Raw genomic sequence first — 15,393 nt, 5'->3', positions numbered from 1 at the left:
ATTGTGAAACAAAAAAGAGATTTCAAAAATCTGAGTACTAAAATTCTCAATGTTTGTGTTTCGTTATTGGCAAAGTTCTGTTTCTATATGTTAAAAAAAACTAGATATTCTTGTTATCATTTAATCATTTAACACGATTTAAGGTATCTATATATATAAAGAAATGTTCGCCTCTCTCCCGTGAAGCCACGTCATCAAGTCGTGCGTTATGGGAGTGACACATGTCCCATTTTATATTTGGAGCCAAAATAAATGAATGCAATCATGGGTAATCGAACCCAGCACCTCTAGCACTGGTAATTTCTCTTAGAACCACTAGGCTGAAGTTACTTTTTATAAATATGTGGCCGCGAAAATACTTATTATCGTGTCGGCTGGAAGCCATGCTTCTTCTGCTTGTGGCCAGGGCCGACACTGAACTGACGTCAAGATGAAGATCGTGAAGTTAAAAACTTTGCTCCAAACAGTTTTGCAATGTTTCCAACCTTTTATAACTTGATGCATATAATATATATCAAAATACATTTGTTGTACACGTTTTTATTAGTTTTGCTTTAAAAAAAAGATATTTACAGTTATAAATGTTTTGTGCCAGTGAAGTAATGGTGTAAAAACCTCTATACATATGTCATTTTAAAATAACACACAACTTCTATATATAGTCAATACTAATGTCCATGTTATATTATATACTAAATATTTTCTCTTTTAAAAATATAGAAAACAGTTTTTTTTAGTGTACAAGCAAATGTTGTAGAGCAAGTATGCATTATACAAAATAATATATATTTAAAATCCATACACAAAAACATAAAAGTTGTTATAGGCATCTTTCTGACACATGCACACTCCACTATGAATAAGAATTAAAAAGAAAAAACAGTATTGTCATCAAACTTTATCACAAATCCACATTTGTACATCTATAATTATGAGTTTGACAATTAGTTAATTTGATACAATATCAAAGCAAGAATAATCCAAAAACAACTATACCACCGCATACTAATAAGTAACACATAACAGATAACCAAATTTTTGAATCTTAAAACAAATTTCAACTCGAACATTTAGTGAATATCAAATTAACTAATATCCCGCCCGTAGGACGGGCCGACCCTAGTGCTATTTAATAAATTGTTTGACCGTATAATCAAATCAGTATGTTAATACTACTAATCATCATAAACATAGGGAAGATGACATGATGTCGCCACTCAAGCGTCGAAGTCCAAAGACAGGTTGGTATTACTAGTCACTAGTCCAGGTAGGTGATTAGAAATTAATTTCAGCCATTAATTTGGGTCATGTCTGGGTAGTTGGGCCCGTACAAGGTTCATTTCGCGAAACCGAACGAGACAAATGTATATTTGTAACAACAGAAAAAACAAAAAAAAAACAAAAAAATTGTTGGCCGAATAACAGAAACACCCTATTATTCTGTACTAGAAAATAGTTTTTAAAAACAATTAAAAGTTAAAACTTGGAATAAAATCAGGAGGAAGCTTCCCCAAGTATTTTGACCAAAAAAAAAAAAAAAATCTTCCCCAAGTATATTCATAACTCTCTTCCGTTTTTCATTCGCCGAGTCCCTCTCTCTCGCTTGCCATCTCACATCAGAAAGCCTCTCTCTCCGTCTCGCTAGGTAAAAAAAACAAATAGAGACTTTGAATCATTTTCACTGGAATTTTGATCAATTCTGCATGTTTGATACCAAACCATTTGAGGGTTTCAATTGTTTTAATCTCGTTTCGTTGATTGCGTGTGTTATAGGAACCAATATGTCTTTGAGCAACGAGGAAGACGTCTCGAGCAACTTTGGATGCAACATATGTCTTGAAATGGCGAGAGAACCGATCGTGACACTATGTGGTCATTTGTTTTGTTGGCCTTGTCTTTACAAATGGATCCATTTCCATTCCCAGTCGAAGCATTGCCCCGTTTGCAAAGCTCCCGTCAAGGAAGACAGTTTGGTTCCTTTGTATGGATCCGGTAAGCCATCTTCTGACCCGAGATCCAAGCCCGCAGCTACAATCCCTGATCGACCTGCTGCACCTAGGCTTGAAACCGCTCGTCCTCGGCTCCGACAAAGACATCATCATGAGTCTAATTTCTTTGGAGGGTTTGCTTCAGTTCCAGGTGGTGCACGGTTCGGGAACTTCTTGTTGTAGAGTACGTATCTTGACGAAGCCGAGTAGTCACGGTGTTCTGTTTTAGACAATTAATGTTTTTATAAAACTACACATTGGTTACAAATTTTGTTTCTGAGCTCCATTTTTCTACATCTTATGTTCTCGTATAATAAAGTTTTGAATTAATTTGAGATATTTGATTGTTCGGTCTTCGTCATAAGCTCTTTCTCTCGTGTTATATGTGCATATTGATCTCTACATGAATGTTGATTACATACCAGGAGCCCATAGACCTTTTTCATTTCTATATTCACATTTGAATGCATTTCTATGAGATCCATCCCGACTGTATTTTTTGTGTCATGCTCTCGTAAATCTTTTTCCCTAAAGTTATGTGCATAATTTGCTTTTTCTTGAATTCGAAATTCATATATTCTAGTGTAGAAGCATTAATTTGCTTGTATTTTCATTAATTTGCTTTAATTCATATCTTTTTTGTGAATGCATTATCCGAGTCGTGCTTTGAAATCCATTTCGACTGTATTTTTGTGTCATGCTGAAAATCTTTTGTAAATCATTTTTTTTAAAACTATGTGCATAATTTGCTTCTTTTTTTTTTTGAAACTCGAAATTCATATATTCTAGCGTATAAACATTAATGAACTTTTAAATCACTAGACTAACGGACTTCTAATCAGGGCCGGATCTGGACCAAGCCCATTGAAACATTGGCTTTAGGCCCCCAAAAATTTTAGACAATTTTTATATGGGTAAAGGCCCCCAAATCATCACAAATTTTTTTTTTATAAATGTTCTTAAAAAATGTTTAAGGCCCCCATATTCTCAGAGATCCGGCCCTGCTTCTAATTACCCTAGAGACCTTATGTCAAATAATTGTTTCAATACAACATAAAAGTCATTGTCTAACTCGATAAACCAACCAAGCGATGGTAGATTGGTAGGAAAAAAATATGACTTAGGACAAGATGCAAATCCATTAGTTATGAATTGGAATTATGTCATGAACAAAATTTCTATCGTTTGGCCCAGACATCACATTACCATGTTTTAGGTTTCATTTAAAAATATGAACTGGATTATTCGCTGATTCTGTTTCTATAGAGATTAATTAATTGGGTCTTCGCTTAGACACCTGCATGGAAGAAAAACTAAACACATGATTGATCTCAGAGAAATGACTTTAACACAAAAGTGTATAATAAAGCCCATTTAAGTCTTTAATGGGCCTATTACAATAACTCGGACAGCTCACGAAGCGATAGAGAGACCGAACCTCATCTCATCTTCAGTCTTCCTCGTTATCTTCTTGCTTCCTCCAGCGACAATCAATGGCGTTATCGGTTTCAAGCCTCGCCTCTTCACTCTCATCGCTCTCTTTCTCTTCCCAGGTCTCTCACGGACCAACCACCCTCTCCTTCCCCAAGTCGAATTCAGCGTTCTCACTTCCGGCGAAATCACCTCGTCGCGCTTCTCTCTCAATCACCGCCACGGTAGCTGCTCCCGCGGAGGTATCGGAGGACGACACGATGGAGCTGAAGAAGTACGTGAAATCTCGGCTTCCGGGAGGCTTCGCAGCTCAGAAAATCATAGGCACGGGACGGCGCAAGTGCGCCATCGCTCGCGTCGTTCTCCAAGAAGGCACCGGCAAAGTTATTATAAACTATCGCGACGCCAAGGTTAGTAACATTGAATGTGTTTTTTTTGCTTAGAGACCTTTTGGTTTTTGGGGGATCTTGAATTGAAAAAAAAAAAAGAAAAAGAAGGCTCTTTGTTACTTTTTTGTGAATCTTGAAATGTTTTTGAATCAATCTTTTTTGCAGGAGTACCTTCAGGGGAACCCGTTGTGGCTTCAGTACGTTAAAGTGCCGTTAGTGACACTGGGCTACGAGAACAGCTACGACGTGTTTGTGAAAGCCCATGGTGGCGGTTTATCTGGTCAAGCTCAAGCGATTACTCTCGGAGTTGCTCGTGCGCTTCTCAAGGTGAGTGCTGACCATAGATCGCCTTTGAAGAAGGAAGGTTTGCTCACTAGAGACGCGAGAGTCGTTGAAAGGAAGAAGGTTGGTCTCAAGAAGGCGCGTAAAGCACCACAATTCTCCAAGCGTTAAGAGAGAGAGCTTTTTTTGTTGTTGTTGGATATCAACTCTTCTAAGTACACTCCTTTCTTTCAAGTTTGTGTAGATGAACCAATCTCTGTGTTGTTGATTGAATAGAATGCTTATGATTGTGACTCGTATGCACTTATCGATCGTGATGAATTGTTTGTTACAGGTTTTCTTGAAAATTTCGTGTAGAAGAAAGTACTTTAGCCAAATATTTGAAAACAATTCATTATAAGAAGAAACAAGGCTTTTCTAAAACATATGTAGTTCTTTCTGTTTGATGTAATACCTTAAAATTTCATAAGTGGCTTGTGTTTGACACTCATGGTCTCTTTCTCAATCCTTGGACTTGGTCTCGGTTTGCCACGAGTGAGACAGTGATGGTCTGATGGATATGGAATATGAAAACCGGAGGTTAGTAGGCTGGTTTAGCTGAGAATGTTGATGCGAATTTGGAATGTTAGGTACGATAGAGCTTACCCACTTTGACTCTTTCCATGCACTTTCTTTCTCTTACTGCCTTCTTTTCTACTTCCTCTGTTTTTTTTTCTATGTTTTTGTTTTGCCACTATCATTATAAGGTTTTATTAATCTATCACTTGAAGGAAAACAGAAAACAAACATAACCTGAACTCTTGGGTGTTCAGCCAACATAAACCAATAGTCTGATACTGCAACTTGTTTTTATGCAATACTATATATCATATATAATAGAGAGAGCAAGTTGATATGTTTACATCAGTAAGAAAAACAAATCACGTGTATGGTCCTATAGATGTATTGATTACATATATAGTCAACAAAACATTAATTTGTAAACAATTTAATGATTTTGAGGTGTTTATTTTTTCTTAAATAATTTTATTACGTTACTCATCGTCAGCTCATGACACATATCACATCGAATCCATGACTTTTATCAATGTTCATATTTCTGGATCTACTACTACCGTCACGATTCATAAAAAGACACACAAGTGAAGTTATTGTATCAGTGCATGTAAAACGTATTGAACATATGTATTTCTGAAAGATTCGTATTAAAAATGATGTAAATGTTAAAAAAAAACAGTGGTGCCAATGCCATATCGCTATCACCTACTGTAGCACTTCGCTGCCACAGTTACAACAATAAGATATTGGTATCCAAGTGTCATTCCTTCGATTAAACCGAGGTCACCAAATCTGTATGTACGTGTATACGTATATAACTCAGCATTATTAACTTAAAAATGGTAAGATGTAAAAAAACAAAAGGAAATATATGAGTGGACGAATGAGTGATGATTATTCATTTTTTGTTTATGCTCAAAGTGAACAGATCTTTCTCTATAAAACATACTTTCAATGAAGCTAAAAATAAAACTAAAAATCTATCTCCATTAACAAATTGTCTACTTCTAGTTTCATCATCAAGTGGAATAAGTGAGCATCGACCACAGTTAATTTTGACAACTTTTCCAATATGTTGGAATAGGGCGTTTCTAATTACTATACCCTCCGTTTCACATAGATAATTTCTTTAGTATTTTTACACATATATAAATAAAATACATTAAATTACTATAATAAATATATCGTTTTATGTAATTTTCTATAATTTCTAACCAATAGTAATTCAATAAAGTTAATTAATTTTTTTGAAAATCATAATTTTTCATAGAAAATACAAAAGATCTATATTTGTGAAACAAATTTTTTTTTCTAAAACATCTAACTTAATATTTTCATAGAAAATACAAGAGCCGGTGTTTCTTGCACTAGTGGTAATAAAATAAAAGTCACTTTTATCTAACAATAAAAAAATGTTAGAATGATATTTATTATGAAACAAATAGATTATTTTCTAACAAAAATGGAAGTCGGAGCTTTTCTTGTAATAGTTGTTAGTTGTGTTTTCAATTGCTGCAAGTAATTAGATTTTTTTTTATAACAAATAATAAAAAAAAAATTATTTGTGAACTAAGATAACAAGATAAAAATGCTTTCAGTTTGTGATTATTACTATAATCTAAGTAGCTTAGACCTAACAAACTTAACAAATACTCAGTGGATTATATTTTTTACTTTTTTATAAATAAAATAAAATATTGTAAGTTATTAATCAGAATTTACTGTGTTTTCAATTTTTACACTAATTTAAATAAGCAAGAAGGTGTTTTCTTGGGGAGGGGTTGAAAAGGGGAAAATTTTCTGTCAACAAAAATAGTTAAAAAGTTAATTGTAAATTTTATTAATTTGTTTTCTCAGATTCAGGATTAAATAAAATGAAATAAAAAGAATTATTCTGGACATGGATATTTTTCTGAGATTTGGAAGTGTCGATTTGATATAACTCTATAAGCAAAGCAAGTGCTCTCTCTCGCTTGTATGTATGTATCTTTTGACGTCTCCACGTACGAGTTTACGCATCCAGACGCCTCGTTAGAGAGAAGAGAGAGATCGAGATCGAGATCGAGATCGATTTCCTCCCTCTCTCTCTCGTGAATCTCATTTCCCCTTACCGCTAGATTCTCTCTTCACCCTTTTCTCGCCCTTCCTTCTCCTCATTATTTTTTTGTCGTCTTCTGCTCTCTCACAGCACTCTTCTCTTTAGCTATGGTGGGTGGTGCTGCGTCTTCTTCCTGTTACGCATCTCCGCTATGCACCTGGTTCGTCGCTGCTTGCATGTCCGTCTCCCACGGCGGCGGAGATTCCCGACAAGCCGTCTCCCTCAAATCTACCGGGCGGAGTCGTCGAAGCAGACGACAGCTCACCAAATGCTTGGCTCTTTCTGGATCCGGTAGCGTTCAGGAGGCTCTCGTCACTACTTCCTTTGGGCCTTGCAATCACTACAATGCCTTGTCTTCTCTCTTCGGATCGAACTCTGTTTCTCTCAATCGAAACCAGAGGAGGTTGAATCTGGCTGCTGCTAGTTCCGGTAATTAAACATTTTCACTAATCTGGGTTTTTGATTTATGGGTATTGTTTGTAGAGTTGATAAGCTTTGTTTTTGTTAGTAAAGTTTCTCTTTTTTTATGTTTTCTTACACAAGTCTTAGTTCGATGCTGTTATGTGTGTTTATGTTACTTGGTCAAATGATTCAACTTGGAGGTCAAGTTTAATGGGAAAGTATGCTGATTTGGAATCTCAGCTTAAATATGAAGTTTGACTCTTTGTTGTATTGTGTGTGTAATATGCAAAGCACACTTCTGTGAGTTTAGATAAGGAGTATGTGGAACTCAAATGTGGTTTCTGGATAGTGGCTAATTAAGTTAATCTATCATCAACTGTGAATGTGGTTTCTGTTGTAGTAGCTGATCTCTCATCAATCTATAATGTGTCTTTTGTGGTTTTTTAGGTGGAGGAGCCATGGCTGTTGCGATGGATATGCAAAAGGAAGCCAAGGTTGACAACAAACCCCCTACGGAGCAGCGCCGTGTTGTGGTGACAGGCATGGGAGTTGAAACATCACTAGGTCATGACCCAGACACCTTTTATGAGAATCTCCTACAAGGCAACAGTGGTATTAGCCAGATTGAGAATTTTGATTGTTCTGCTTTTCCCACGGTAAACAAATATTATATCATAATTTCTTAAAGCTTTTTCCATTTGATTTTGTTGCTTACTTGAATATATTTATTTATTTTTACTTTTGTGAAGAGAATTGCTGGAGAGATCAAATCCTTCTCAACTGAGGGGTGGGTTGCTCCGAAACTCTCAAAGAGGATGGACAAGTTCATGCTCTATCTTCTCACTGCTGGCAAGAAGGCTTTGGTTGATGGTGGGGTAACCGAAGAAGTAATGGCAGAGTTTGACAAAGCCAAATGCGGAGTCTTGATTGGCTCTGCAATGGGAGGCATGAAGGTACGTACATTCTTGATTCTCGTGTTTGAGCATTTTAGAGAGTATGATGAAAAGAGTTTCAGATCGAGGTTTCTGATACAGGTTTTTCAAGATGCTATTGAAGCTATGAAGATCTCTTACAAGAAGATGAACCCTTTTTGTGTGCCTTTCGCCACAACAAACATGGGTTCTGCTATGCTTGCTTTGGATCTGGTCTGATTTAAAAACAAATTATATGTTATGTAATATTTATATGGATCACCACCACCAGGAACTTAACTTAACCTTTCTTTGTGGTTAATGTATTAGGGATGGATGGGGCCAAACTATTCTATCTCAACTGCTTGTGCAACAAGCAACTTTTGCATTTTGAATTCGGCAAACCACATTATTAAAGGGGAAGCTGTAAGTATTCTCCACGCACTTGGAAGTTCGACTGTTTGGTAGACTTCTGGTTCTAAGTTTATCAGACTATGTCTTTCAGGATGTAATGCTCTGTGGTGGCTCGGATTCAGTTATTATTCCAATAGGTGAAAATTCGTTCTCTTATATTACATTGTTTGCTCTGTTTTTTTAATTCTAAGCTACATGATTTTTAATTTAATATCTTGTGTGTACCAATGCAGGGTTGGGAGGTTTTGTTGCATGCCGTGCTCTTTCTCAAAGGAATAATGATCCCACAAAAGCTTCTCGCCCTTGGGATAGCGTAAGTTTCAGCAATCTCTTGCTCTGTCTTCTTTTCCATTGGCATGTTGCAATACCCTTTTATTGAGTTTTTGCCAACAATAACTCCCCTTACATGTATGTAATGTTGAAAAAATTTTAATGTGAGGAAACGTGTGGCTTGTGGATGGATAATCTTCTAATTTGGTGGTCTTGATTGCATAACAGAACCGAGATGGTTTCGTGATGGGAGAGGGAGCTGGAGTTTTGCTTTTGGAAGAGCTTGAACATGCTAAGGTATATAGCTCATTCGTTCTTGTTGCTGTTCGTTGTTTCATGTGTATTATTTTTCACAAATGAAACTGTACCTCCAAGCTTTTTGTTCATTCTTGCTTATGGAAAAAATAGTCAGAACTTGTGTATTCTGATTTATTTTTTGTTGTTCAGAAAAGAGGAGCAACAATCTACGCAGAGTTCCTTGGTGGGAGTTTCACATGTGATGCCTATCACATGACCGAGCCTCGCCCTGATGGTAGTTTCATTTTCCCCTCTTTCATATTAGTTTTTACTAATTAACTGCAAGTTTTAAATCTCTTTTGTGATTATAACCACAGGTGCTGGTGTCATTCTCTGTATCGAGAGAGCATTAGCTGATGCTGGGATTTCAAAGGAACAGATCAACTATATAAATGCACATGCAACCTCAACACCAGCTGGAGATCTTAAGGAGTACCAAGCCCTTGCTCACTGTTTTGGCCAAAATCCTGAGGTAGCGTTCTCTTCTTCAGGCCTCCTCGAGTTCAGTTTATTAGGAGTTGTTACAAGATTTCAAGGTAGTTTCCGTGTGCTTTCCTTAACTGTTCTTGCACAATGTTGCAGATAAAAGTAAATTCCACAAAATCTATGATTGGGCACTTGCTGGGAGCTGCTGGGGCCGTTGAAGCTGTCGCCACCGTGCAGGTAAACACATTTAATATTAGACAAACAAATCAACGTATCTATGAGGGGGAAGAACTGATGTTTAAACAAATATTCACAACTTTTTCATGTTAATTTTCGCTTGTTTTCTAACAGGCAATAAGGACCGGATGGGTTCATCCAAATATCAACCTTGAGAGTCCAGACAATGGAGTGGTATGTTTGTAAATTTTGTTTTGGCATTTTTTATATTCCAAGATGATCATAGTTACGGATACTAGTACATTTAATGTCCACAACAAACTGTTCGCCTGTGAGATTTTAATAATTCTACTACCTTATGTGGTGAAACTGGAGCAGGATACAAATTTGCTGGTGGGTCCTGAGAAGGAGAGACTGGACATTAAAGCAGCCTTGTCAAATTCATTCGGGTTTGGTGGGCACAACTCCAGCATCATTTTTGCTCCTTACAAGTGAAAGCACTCATTGCCTGTACTCCAAACCTGGTTGTGTAACTTGCTGTAAGGTACATTACCCATCCATTGTTCTCTGATGCATCATCATTGTGGTCCAGAAACACAGTTAATGATTTGGGGATGGCTTTAGATACACAAGATACCTTTGTTCTGTGATGAAGCTTAGTTTTGAAGTGTGTATTTATTCTGTGCAGTGTTTACAAGAACTCCCCATGTTATGTTGTTGTGGGAATCAACACAGTTTGTTAAACTACCAAGAGCTAAGCTAAGTTTCCTTAGGATCAAGATCCGATTGTGCCAGAGAACTTGGACAAAGAGCAAACGTAGCAGAGTTTGGATTTAGCTTCCGTGTGATACCTTTCGAGTGGGATCTTTGTAGCCTTTTTTTTTTTGTAGTGTTTCATTTCTATTTGTTAATCATTACAATCTGAAAATTGCCAAACCAATTCTCTGTTAAATTTAGTAACTCTACACAGTTGTTATCAATGCTTCTTCTAAGCTTATCTTAGGAAACTAATCATCATTTGAACTGTTAAAAAGTCCTTCTAGTGGCCCAAATTATCCTTGTAAGCTATTTCTACTGTTGAAAACGTGTGAAAGAAAAGCAGACAAAAAAAAGGAGGAATCAACTGTGAAAACCAACTTGATTTTTTTAAAAAATCCAACTTATACACCAGATAAATGGATAAACTTTCTCATGTCTCAGCTCAGAACATGCACTATAAGTGTAAGAGAACCATAACTAGATAAAAGTTTCTACAGTAAAAGAAAAGATTATTATTCCTCTAGTAACTGAAGCTTTTTTTTTTTAGCAACTGAAGCTTTATGTTCTATTATTCTTGTGACCCCTCTTGCATAGCCGTGACCACTAAGATCCCCCACTTGATTTTATTTCTTTTTGGCTGCATACTCGAATAATATCCAAACCCTGATGTCTTTTATGTGCTTTTGGTTATATAGTCCTGATGTCAATAGTTTTGTATAAGCTGGGTATGTGTATACAAATTAGATCACCGACTCTTACTTAGTGAGTTAACATCTACAAGAGACCACAATTACAGAACAAACCGAGGGCCAGGGCCGGTCATTGGCCAAACCTGATAAACATTCGATTCAGATCTTTAATTTTTTATACACAGATCTCCAAATTTGAAAAAAAAAAAAATCAAGCCTTCAAACTATTAAAATCTTTATCAAATATGTATAGCCTTTAAAATTTCAGGACCGGCGTGGCCAATACATAAATATGGAGCAGCTAAAAGATGAGAACTGTGAATATGGATCAACCAGAAGACAGATCATAAACAAGGACCAATCAGAGGTCAATATGACAGGAGTTTCGGGACAATTTCGTATTTTTAGATTAGTAATAAATCTAAACAACTTGCATGGTTTTTATATTATATCAGAATAGACCTTTAATATTTGTTTCATCTATTTTTTAGTCCTCAAAAGTAATATTTTTACCGTGTGTTGGATAAGATCTCAGTTATCTTTTTTTTTTTTTGTCAACAGATCTAAGTTATATAGAGTTGTGAATATTTGTTTGTACCTAACAGGCTAAACGTGGGATAATAACGAAAGAATACTATTAAATAATGGAAGAGATCAAAGACAGATAGCTGTTGATCGCACCTCAAGGCCCTTGTATCATCCATCATTGTGTGCGAGAAGAGCAATAATGGTTTAATATGTGTAGTTAAAATGGACACGCGTAAGGTCAGCATTTGTGGAGGAGACGTGAGCTTCCCGCATCTATTAACGTGCAAAATATCATAGAATTGATTAATAAGGCAAAATCACAAAACGTGATCTATGGATCAAAATGGACAGTGGAGTTTGATACACGGGTTCAGCAGCAAGCCACTTGCCTACTATTACAATACTACTAGAGGGCCTTCGAGACACACGATAGTTAATTAAAACTGAGATTTGTTTTTAGAAGTGCGTCACTATTTTAATAACGCATGTTGATGTTTTAAAATATTAGACGTGGGGTGGGGTGGGGTGTACGGTGAACTCGAACGGAAGGTCTGTCTTGCCGTTAGAATAAAGTTGGGGCATTTAATTAAAACACGTGTTCTATATGCTTCAATTACTAATTTAATTTAATTTAATATTTGTTTGGTATCTGCAAGTAGAGGCGAAGAAAGTATAATAAAGAGAGAGAGAGAGAGGTTCACGTTTCTTCCTCATCACAGCAGAAGAAGAACAAACAACAATTGAAGAAGAAAAGCACCAAGATTTTAGATTCTTCTCCTCCTTGCGATGTCGAGGTCTGCCGAGTGTTGGGAGTTTTCCGGCGAGAGGAAGAGGTTGCTCGAGAAGAAGCCGAGCTTCTCGCAGACATGTAGTCGGTTGAGTCGGTATCTCAAGGAGAAGGGTAGCTTCGGAGATCTGAGCTTGGGGATGACTTGCAATGGTAAACCAATCAAACCCCTTTCTCTCTACATGACCTAGATCTGTTTTTTTTTTTTTCGATTCGAAAAAACAAGCGATTGAAAATCGGTTAAATGTTAACCGGAAACTTAATCATATATGAGAACCGGGAATCAATTTGGTTTTTTTTATTTTATGTTTGGTTTGGATCAAGTTGCAGGAGTTTTTGGTGTGACACGTCAGCAGCCGACGATGATGAATCTCTTCCCTGTTGAAGATTCTTCGGACGTAAAACAGAAGAACGAGGATGTGTTTCCTCGGCAATCAAGCTTCTCTTCCTCCTCTTCCCTTGGAGCCAAGGAAGAAGTTGAGAAGATCACAGAGAATGAGTAAGTATGTTTTGTTTATATGTTAATAGTTACAAAGAATCATGATGTCCATCAGCTTGACTAACTTCTGTGTGGGGTTTGTATTTAACCTTTGAACAGATCAGTGAAGGTGGAGTCTCAATCTTCTGCTCCGTTGACTATATTCTACGGTGGTCAAGTTATGGTGTTTGATGATTTTCCTGCTGAGAAAGCCAAGCAAGTCATTGACTTGGCTCACAAGGTAAGTGCTAAAAGCTTCACAGCTGAAATGAACCGTAACCAGAGTGCTTATACTCATAAAGAGATTGCTTCCACTACCCCAGTTCCAGTTCCTAGTCCTGTGAAAACAGCAGCACCAGAGCCTATCCAGACCCACAAGTCCTCTTTAGCTTGCGGTAAGAGTTATAACATGCCCTCTTTGGTTTCAATCTCTGGGGGGTTCTTTCTTTGGTTTAACTTTCTTCTCTGTTTTTTGATATGTAGAACTCCCAATTGCTAGAAGAGCTTCACTTCATCGTTTCCTTGAGAAGAGAAAGGATAGGTAATACTAATAATAATACATTATTTTTATGTTATTTATCTCCATATTTTGATTTCTTGTCCGAAGCGAGTTTCTTATCACTCAATCTCTAACAGGATTTCGTCAAAGGCACCGTACCAGATAGACGGTTCAACCGAAGCATCTTCCAAGCCTAACACAGCTTGGCTCGGTTCCCAGTAAATCTCTCTGAAAGATCCTTTTGTTGATGCTCCCATCGTTTTACTAATATATACTGATTTTTCACTCCTAGTGGGTTTGTTTGTTCAATGCGCCGAAAAAAACTCAGTATATCAGTATGAAACTAATCCTTATAGTTTTGCTATTTTTTGGGTTTAAACCATTGTGTTATATAGACCTTTTACCTCTGCTGTTCTCAGATCATTGGCTTGCAACTTTTGTAAGAAACATCAGTTTCTTTTTTTTTTTGGTTGTTGTTGTTGACGGCACCTTATTAATATCATCTTTACTTTAATTAATCCAAGAAGTTTGTTCTTTTCTTTGCTTATTTAATGAGAGAGCTGAAGCTTCCAGTTACGGAGAGTAAATTAAATTTAAAACGTTTTGGGTTCTTCCATATTCAGCCCAACCCGAGGAGAAATCCAAAATCTCATTCTCTTTTTAAAATACTGAAATATTTGCCCATAGTTTTATATTTGACATACGGTGGTGGGCTTATCCCCTATATATTAATTAGAAACATAACCTCAATTTTGTATTAATTAAAATAGGCTCCAATGCATAGGTGGTATTTAATTAGGTAGTCAATTACATTCAATTGAAAAATAAGTAGGTCCACATTCGATTTTTATATGTTGTTAGATACATAAGTTGGTCAAACTATATGATATAATGATATGATATGTTATTTTCTTTCTTTAAATAAAACCTACGGAATTACCATAAATGATTAATACATATATGACAATTAATGATTTTAATAATAAAGATTTGATAACAATTTATATCTCCTCTATCATTTTTTTGTTTAATTTTATATTATTAAAATAAATTAAACAATCAAATTAGCAATAAAAGTAAAATTTAGATTTTTTCGTATATGCTATATTTTGAATTTTTAAAAACGACAATAAATGACTAAAACTATTAAAATTATTATGTTAAAAATTAATGATCAATGGTTTAACATTTTTATTATAAGAAGGTACACATGATTTTAAAACCATATGAGTAAAAAATATCATTTAATAATAAAATAAATATATATAGATTAAACACTATATACCATAAGATTACATAAATATTTTAATATTAAAACTTTCAATGAATTTTCAAGAACATTTATAAATTATAAACTTATTAAAGATTTCAGATTGAAAATTTTGTTATCGATGATTTAAATATTTTGTTATAAAATGATATGAATGATCATAGAACCGTATGATTATAAATTTTTATTTAATAAATAACTATATAAAATATACTATTCGTAGAAAAATAGGTTGGTCCATCTTAACTTATATTACACTTTTTATTAAACTAACTATCGAATTGATAAATAATGTACCAAAAAATGTTTTGCACTTTTCTTAAATAAAAGCTACGAAATTACCTAATATGATTAACATATATGTGAAAATTAATTATTATGAATAATAAATATTTGATAACAATTTTTGTATCTTAGTACTTTTTTAAAATTCTATATTATTAAAAGATATTAAAATCACATTAAATATATAATAAAAAAAAATTATATTATTAAAAGATATTAAAAATCACATTAAATATATAATAAAAACATTTATATATTTTTATATGTTATATTTTGAATTTTTCAAAACGTCTATAAATTATTAGAAATTTGAAGATCCCCACTCTTAAAATTTTGTGATCAATAGATTATTTTTTTTGTCATAATAAGTTACAAATGATCATAAAATTGTATTAATATGAACTTTTATTTAATATTATAAGAAGATACACATGATTTTAAAACCATATGAGCAA

The 15,393-nt window shown here is 35.0% G+C and overlaps 4 protein-coding genes across 6 annotated transcripts; all 4 read left to right on the top strand.

Moving 5' to 3' along the window:
* The first annotated feature begins 1,256 nt into the window (after positions 1 to 1,256).
* On the top strand, positions 1,257 to 3,169 carry LOC106405457 (E3 ubiquitin-protein ligase RMA1H1). The gene is made up of 2 exons (XM_013845996.3): positions 1,257 to 1,645; positions 1,774 to 3,169. Exon 2 carries the CDS (start codon positions 1,782 to 1,784, stop codon positions 2,169 to 2,171), a length of 390 nt encoding a protein of 129 aa, XP_013701450.1. The 5' UTR covers positions 1,257 to 1,645; positions 1,774 to 1,781; the 3' UTR covers positions 2,172 to 3,169.
* A 220-nt stretch (positions 3,170 to 3,389) lies between these two features.
* Positions 3,390 to 4,385, top strand: LOC106406295 (30S ribosomal protein S9, chloroplastic). The gene is made up of 2 exons (XM_013846921.3): positions 3,390 to 3,829; positions 3,974 to 4,385. Exons 1-2 carry the CDS (start codon positions 3,482 to 3,484, stop codon positions 4,259 to 4,261), a joined length of 636 nt encoding a protein of 211 aa, XP_013702375.1. The 5' UTR covers positions 3,390 to 3,481; the 3' UTR covers positions 4,262 to 4,385.
* A 2,182-nt stretch (positions 4,386 to 6,567) lies between these two features.
* On the top strand, positions 6,568 to 10,623 carry LOC106406010 (3-oxoacyl-[acyl-carrier-protein] synthase II, chloroplastic). The gene is made up of 14 exons (XM_013846588.3): positions 6,568 to 7,175; positions 7,596 to 7,804; positions 7,898 to 8,101; positions 8,183 to 8,293; positions 8,390 to 8,485; positions 8,565 to 8,610; positions 8,707 to 8,786; positions 8,972 to 9,040; positions 9,191 to 9,275; positions 9,358 to 9,512; positions 9,623 to 9,703; positions 9,818 to 9,877; positions 10,022 to 10,187; positions 10,332 to 10,623. The coding sequence occupies exons 1-13, from the start codon at positions 6,854 to 6,856 to the stop codon at positions 10,136 to 10,138; spliced, it is 1,635 nt and encodes a 544-aa protein (XP_013702042.1). The 5' UTR covers positions 6,568 to 6,853; the 3' UTR covers positions 10,139 to 10,187; positions 10,332 to 10,623.
* Positions 10,624 to 12,059: 1,436 nt separating this feature from the next.
* On the top strand, positions 12,060 to 13,901 carry LOC106406454 (protein TIFY 10B). Of its 3 annotated transcripts, XM_048761453.1 has the most exons (6): positions 12,060 to 12,168; positions 12,279 to 12,559; positions 12,737 to 12,905; positions 13,005 to 13,279; positions 13,368 to 13,425; positions 13,521 to 13,901. In XM_048761453.1, the coding sequence occupies exons 2-6, from the start codon at positions 12,406 to 12,408 to the stop codon at positions 13,603 to 13,605; spliced, it is 741 nt and encodes a 246-aa protein (XP_048617410.1). In that variant the 5' UTR covers positions 12,060 to 12,168; positions 12,279 to 12,405; the 3' UTR covers positions 13,606 to 13,901. The 3 variants fall into 3 exon arrangements, with proteins under 3 accessions (XP_048617410.1, XP_013702581.1, XP_013702580.1); XM_013847127.3 differs by lacking the exon at positions 12,060 to 12,168 and having other exon boundaries at positions 12,278 to 12,559; XM_013847126.3 differs by lacking the exon at positions 12,060 to 12,168 and having other exon boundaries at positions 12,278 to 12,559; positions 12,731 to 12,905.
* Positions 13,902 to 15,393: the final 1,492 nt, after the last annotated feature.

Source organism: Brassica napus, chromosome C6 (genome assembly GCF_020379485.1).
Source record: "Brassica napus cultivar Da-Ae chromosome C6, Da-Ae, whole genome shotgun sequence".
In the NCBI taxonomy this organism is placed as follows: Eukaryota; Viridiplantae; Streptophyta; class Magnoliopsida; order Brassicales; family Brassicaceae; genus Brassica; species Brassica napus.
This window is presented reverse-complemented; position numbering and strand designations above follow the sequence as displayed.

Excerpts from the sequence above, each read along its gene's own strand:
- LOC106405457 (XM_013845996.3), top strand. The coding sequence starts at position 1,782 with ATGTCTTTGAGCAACGAGGAAGACGTCTCGAGCAACTTTGGATGCAAC.
- LOC106406295 (XM_013846921.3), top strand. The coding sequence starts at position 3,482 with ATGGCGTTATCGGTTTCAAGCCTCGCCTCTTCACTCTCATCGCTCTCT. Across the intron at positions 3,830-3,973 it reads TAAACTATCGCGACGCCAAG|GAGTACCTTCAGGGGAACCC; the intron begins GTTAGTAACATT and ends TCTTTTTTGCAG.
- LOC106406010 (XM_013846588.3), top strand. The coding sequence starts at position 6,854 with ATGGTGGGTGGTGCTGCGTCTTCTTCCTGTTACGCATCTCCGCTATGC. Across the intron at positions 9,041-9,190 it reads AAGAGCTTGAACATGCTAAG|AAAAGAGGAGCAACAATCTA; the intron begins GTATATAGCTCA and ends TTTGTTGTTCAG. Across the intron at positions 9,276-9,357 it reads GACCGAGCCTCGCCCTGATG|GTGCTGGTGTCATTCTCTGT; the intron begins GTAGTTTCATTT and ends TTATAACCACAG.
- LOC106406454 (XM_013847126.3), top strand. The coding sequence starts at position 12,406 with ATGTCGAGGTCTGCCGAGTGTTGGGAGTTTTCCGGCGAGAGGAAGAGG. Across the intron at positions 12,560-12,730 it reads CTTGGGGATGACTTGCAATG|TTGCAGGAGTTTTTGGTGTG; the intron begins GTAAACCAATCA and ends GTTTGGATCAAG. Across the intron at positions 12,906-13,004 it reads GAGAAGATCACAGAGAATGA|ATCAGTGAAGGTGGAGTCTC; the intron begins GTAAGTATGTTT and ends ACCTTTGAACAG.